This window comes from Nomascus leucogenys, chromosome 19 (genome assembly GCF_006542625.1).
Source record: "Nomascus leucogenys isolate Asia chromosome 19, Asia_NLE_v1, whole genome shotgun sequence".
In the NCBI taxonomy this organism is placed as follows: Eukaryota; Metazoa; Chordata; class Mammalia; order Primates; family Hylobatidae; genus Nomascus; species Nomascus leucogenys.
Window position 1 is genome coordinate 34,245,834 of NC_044399.1, and position 6,000 is coordinate 34,251,833.

At 46.3% G+C, this 6,000-nt stretch overlaps 1 protein-coding gene across 1 annotated transcript in view; it reads right to left on the bottom strand.

Annotated features, from left to right (window-relative positions):
• LOC115831484 (leucine-rich repeat-containing protein 37B-like) overlaps window positions 1–564 on the bottom strand; it is a 29,350-nt gene extending 28,786 nt beyond the window's left edge. Inside the window, exon 1 of the mRNA XM_030799774.1 lies at window positions 127–564. Within this exon, the coding sequence (XP_030655634.1) occupies window positions 127–554 (428 nt within the window). The 5' untranslated portion in view covers window positions 555–564. The remainder of the gene's footprint in view (window positions 1–126) is intronic.
• Window positions 565–6,000: the final 5,436 nt, after the last annotated feature.

Genomic DNA, 6,000 nt, shown 5'->3' on the forward strand with positions numbered 1-6,000 from the left:
ACAAGTATATCATCTGCCTGATGACCTGCAGCCCGATCTAGATCTGCAGCTTGAACTTTATTTTTGAGGCGAGGAAGCTGAACTGGGGTCTGGTTCTGATCCCCATCCAGCAGTGGAACCATCTCTGGGAGCCTTTCTTGTGGAGTCAGCTTGTCATATAAATCCTGCTGGGCAGCCGAGAACTGCTCTGGTCCCAGGGGCAGCTCTCCAGCTGAATCGGTGTCCAGGAATGGAGCCAAATTTTCAGTCGATTCCTGGGGCAGGGATGACATCTGCAAAGAAGCAGAGGGCCCCAGGTATTCAAAGTCCCCCGGGGCTGCTAGGGGAGCAGGTGCATGGGGAGATTCCCACGGGAGATGGGAGGAGCGGGAAGACCAGGGCTCAGGTGGCCCCATGGGGTTAGAGGTCAGCTGGAGCGGGTCGTTGACCCGCACCAGAGGCTGAGCCTCCTTGACTAGGAAATGCAATAGTTGCCACGTAAGGAGGGGCCATGGGCCCCAGAAACGCAGCCAAGACATGACACACGCTGGTGCTGCACACTCAACGGGAGCCATTCTGGCAGCCGGGAGATGCTCATGCCCTTTATGAGCGTGCGCCCCGCCCTGTCTTTATGACACCTTTAGTTATGTCACCTTTATTAGGCTCGGGTCCAGATCTGCTCCATGTTACCAGGGCACTCATGTCACAATCCCACCCAAGCACCCCTTCCCACCATGCCCGGCGGAACACCCCTCCCCTCCCCTTAGTGAGGAAGGATTTGGGCCACAGGCCGGGTTGGTCCCAGGACTCCAGTGGCCTGCTGTGGTGTGGTGGGGTGGGGTGGGGTCGGGTGGGGGCGCGGCAGAGCTTCCCAAGGAAGTCACGAGACCTCGCCTTGGGATCTTCAGAAGTGCTAGTTCACAGGCCGGGCGCAGTGGCTCATGCTTGTAATCCCAGCACTTTGGAAGGCCGAGGTGGGCGGATCACGAGGTCAGGAGATCGAGACCACGGTGAAACCTCATCTCTACTAAAAATACAAAAAATTAGCCGGGCGTGGTGGCGGGCGCCTGTAGTCCCAGCTACTCAAGAGAGGCTGAGGCAGGAGAATGGCGTGAACCCGGGAGGTGGAGCTTGCAGTGAGCAGAGATGGCGACACTGCACTCCAGCCTGGGCGACAGAGCGAGATTCCATCTCAAGAAAAAAAAAAAAAAGAAGTGCTAGTTCACTTCTGGCAGCCTGAATTCTTCCTCCTCCAAGGCGAAATCCAAGAATAGTCTTCCTTCCAGGGAGAGAAACTGACCTTCAAAATGGGCACCAGTTAGGGTGGCAGGCAGGACGCACGTTACAGTCATTTATTCCAAAATGTTGCCATTTTCGCTAAACTGTTGCATGTTTGATAATTAATTCACCACCCTATTAGGTAGGGGCTACCAGGGAATAAGCAAGGACTTCAAATTTTCTGTAGGAGGGGAGTTGGGGGTGGGCTATTCAGTCTGGGAGAGGTTTTAATCCGAGTGAAGAGCCCTTTGCACTAGGCTGGGAGGAGGCTGAACTGTCATCCTGCCTTAACTCAACACAGCCATTACCCTAGAAGTTACAGCGCCACCCTTCAGAGATCTACCCTGTGTGCACACATGGAGAAGAGGCTTAGGTTGTTAAAGTCAGCATGTTAAATAATTTCCTGAAATGCGACTATAACTAGAACCCAGCTGACTTCCCCCACAGCCATTCTTACCTATTTTATTACTGTCTGGCACAATTATCAGCATGTAAACTCCAAGAAGGTGCTTCATCTTATTCCAGTGCCTAGCACAGGCATAGGGTGCATAGTGATGGTATTAAAATTGAAGGGGGGCCGTGCACAGTGGCTCACATCCATAATCCCAGAACTCTGGGAGGCCGAGGTGGGCAGATCACTGAGGTCAGAAGTTCCAGACCAGCCTGATCAACACGCTGAAACTCCGTCTCTACTAAAAATACAAAATTAGCTGGGCATGGTGGTGCATGCCTGTAATCCCAGCTACACGGGAGGCTCAAGCAGGAGAATTGCTTGAACCTGGGAGGCAAAGGCTGCAGTGAGCCGAGATCGCAACAACGCACTCCAGCCTGGGCAACAAGAGAGAAACTCCGTCTCAAAAAAATAAAATAAAATTGAAGGGATTCCAAGATTCGCCTCATTTAGGGATGGATCTATTGTTATAATCAGATTTCTGAAATCAGTGCTAACTTCCTCTCACATTTCACAGAAAGCTAGACTTCTTAAAACTGGAAGTTTCCTTGGTGGGTTTTATTTAAATTGAATTAAAATAATTATTTTACAGGGAAAAACTTCAAAACACTTTGCAACTTTGGGGTAAAAGTTAAATAAAACAGTCTAACCCCAAATTAAGTTCCCACTGAAATGAAACTTTTTTTTTTTGAGAAGGAGTCTTGCTCTTTCACCCAGGCTGGAGTGCAGTGGTGCGATCTTGGCTCACTGCAGGCTCTGCCGCCCGGGGATCACGCCATTCTCCTGCCTCAGCCTCCCACGTAGCTGGGACTACAGGCGCCCGCCACCTCGCCCGGCTAATTTTTTGTATTTTTAGTAGAGACGGGGTTTCACCGTGTTAGCCAGGATGGTCTCGATCTCCTGACCTCGTGATCCGCCCGCCTCGGCCTCCCAAAGTGCTGGGATTACAGGCATGAGCCACCGCGACCGGCCTTTTTTGCTCCTTTTTAAAAAAAAAAATCCATAAATAGTAAATAATGACTGTTTTGAGATTTAGAAATTTAATCCCTATTTAAGAGATTTCATATGCAGTCATGCGTTGCTTGCCATGTAAGGAGCTTGAGAAATGTATCAGGTGATTTCATCATTGTGCTAACATCATAGTGTATACTTACACAAACCTAGGTGCTGTACCCTACAGCACACCTAGGCTATACGGCATGGCCTAGGACTCCTAGGCTACAAACCTGTACTGTATGTTACTGTACTGAATATTAAAGGCAACTGTAACACAATGGCAGGTATTTGTGTATGTAAACATGGAAAAGGTACAGTTAAAATACTGTATAAAAGATAAAAATGGGGCACAGGCACAGCGGCTCACACCTGTAATCCCAGCACTTTGAGATGCAGAGGTGGGTGGATCACCTGAGGTCAGGAGTTCGAGACCAGCCTGGCCAACATAGCGAAAAACAGTCTCTACTAAAAATACAAAAATTAGCTGAGTATGGTGGTGCATGCCTATAATCCCAGCTACTCAGGAGGCTGAGGTAGGAGAATCACTTGAACCCAGGAGGTAGAGGTTGCAGTGAGCTGAGATCGTGCCATCGCACTCCAGCCTGGGCAACAGAGTGAGACTCCATAAGAACAACAACAACAACAAAAAGATAAAAATGGTATGCCTGTACAGGGATAGCTCCTTTATACTCTTATGGAACCACCATCATATATGTGGTCTATTGTTGACCGAAACCTCATTTTGCAGCACAGATTGTAAATGATTGACAGAAAGATCATCAGCAAAATAGTCCACCCAAGGTATATGGGAGACAATGAGATCCAAGCAATAAGCCATATTTGAAAGGCATTATAGTTTTTGAAAGCCGTAGCACAATCAGTCTTAAGGTCAGTTACATTCTCCCCACTTCTCTGGTATCCTGTTTGAAGGGAGTTCTAAAAAGGCCTGTGTTCAAGCAGCCCAGCATCCCTTACTCCTGGGGCCGGGGAAGACTAACCCCTCTCCTGTGTCCACAACTGTAGTAATACAGTCCTCAGTTCTGCTCTCCAAACTTCAAATAAGGGGTCAGAGCCAAGGGTCAAGACTTTGGGAAAAGCCCCAGAAATACCCTGCACTCAAAAAGCAGTTTCAGAGTTTCACATTTTCCTGAGAATGAAACAAATTATCCTCCAAATTCTGCTGCTTCTTTTGAATTATGGTTACACTGGCTATGTTATCCGACCCTTGAGTTTTTTTTGTTTGTTTTTTGAGATGGAGTTTCGCTCTTGTTGCCCAGGCTGGAGTGCAATGGCATGATCTCGGCTCACCACAACCTCCACCTCCTTGGTTCAAGCGATTCTCCTGCCTCAGCCTCCAGAGTAGCTGGGATGCATGCGCCACCGTTTCCCCATGTTGGTCAGGCTGGTCTTGAACTCCCAACCTTAGATGATCCACCCGCCTTGGCCTCCCAAAGCACTGGCATTACAGGTGTGAGCCACTGTGCCCGGCCCTGTTACCTTTGAGTTTTTATCTCCACATACTTGAATTAAACTGTGTAGTTCTTCCCATCTGACATCTACAATCTCTTCACTGGGTCTGTACTCCACAGCTATTTTACCACTTTCTGAAATAAAATTAGCAAGTAACAATTCAGAATCTTTTTCATTCTAAAACTTCCTGAATATAATGGTAGCACCCCACAATGAGACATTCTTTTGGTTTCTAAAAGCAGAAAATAAGAGCATTTTCCTGGAAGTTTCCTCATCATACGCTTCGATTTTTTTTTTTTTTTTTTTTGAGACTGGGTCTCACTCTGTCACCCAGGCTGGAGTGCAGTGGCACTATCATAGCTCACTCCAGCCTGGAATTCCTGGGCTCAAGTGATCTTCCTGCCTCAGCCTCCAGAGTAGCAGGGACTACTCCCCTGTGCCCGGCTAATTCTCTTTTTTAGAGACATGGTCCTCCTTTGTTGCCCAGGCTGGTCTCAAACTCCTAGCTTGAAGTGATCCTTCTGTCTTGGCCTCCCAAAGTGCTGAGATTTCAGACGTGAGTCACCATGTCCAGTCTCACAGCTCAGTTTTTAACGTGTGTATGAAATACCAACTGTGTTTGGTTCAAAGGACTTTATGATCTTACAGATAGGAACTAAGGAATAATAAGAAATAAAAAATGTGGACACAAAAATGTTGAATCACAATATGATTAAATGGTAAGGCATCAGGTGGGGGTCGAAGTAAGTTCAAATCCAAAATAGAGACCACTGGGCTAGTAGACACTTCACATTAGAAGCATGGCTAGGTGTCTACTCCCTGAGAACCAAAATTCCACCAGACACAATGAACAAAGCTTCAGAGAGAGAGAACATTTGAACATTTTATGGCAGAAAATGGCTCACATACTCTATAGACAATACTACTTCCTTCAAGGCAAACTAGAGCTATAATGCTTTTGGTCTAAGAAGTTTTCAGTGTGTGCAAGGGATACCTTTGCATAATAGGGAGAGGTAAACAACCCACACATTTAGCTTGGTTATTAAAGGTCCTCCCTCCCTATAACCTGATAGGTTATTTCCCCTAAGATCAGATGAGTACACATTAGATGAAATTCCAGAAGTTATCTTCAAACTTTGCTACTCATTGAATGTCATGAAGATCCTGGAAAAAAAAAGAAAAAAACAAAGAACAACCTTGCTACTCAACAAGGGATTGATATTATCACACTTGAGAGAAATTCAGAATCTCAGGCCTAAACCCAGGCCTACTAAATTAGGATCTGCAGTTTCTCACAATCTTCAGGTGATTTCTATGGTCATTAAAGTTTGAAAAGCTGCCTTGAAACAGTGCTTCCTAAAACTGAAGTGGAGGTGCAGCAAAAATCATCTGGCAAATTGTTAAAAGTTATCTCAAATGCAACCCAAATTTACAGAATCCCAGGTGAAGCTCAGTGATCTGTATTTTTATCCTTCTCCCCAAATAATTCTGATGTGCAGGCAAGTTTGAAAACCACTGCTTTAAAGAAAATGGGTACTCCCCTTACCGAGTAGAAAGTAGGATTTTGGAAACTCATGCAAGGGAAGCAAAAAGATGCCTCAGGAGGCATGATTACAACAGGATTGGTGCAAATGGAAGCCGAAGCTTAACCACAGACATTAATATACGCCTACAAAAGAAAATGCTAAGGAAGTCAAGTGGTCTGCATGAATTCTGAAGAAAAACAGTGAACCAAAGACCAAAATTCGTCAATGAATTTCCAGCACAGTCTAGGTTAAGGGAGTGAATTTCTTGACTGAATGACACAGACTCTGGACCACCTGATC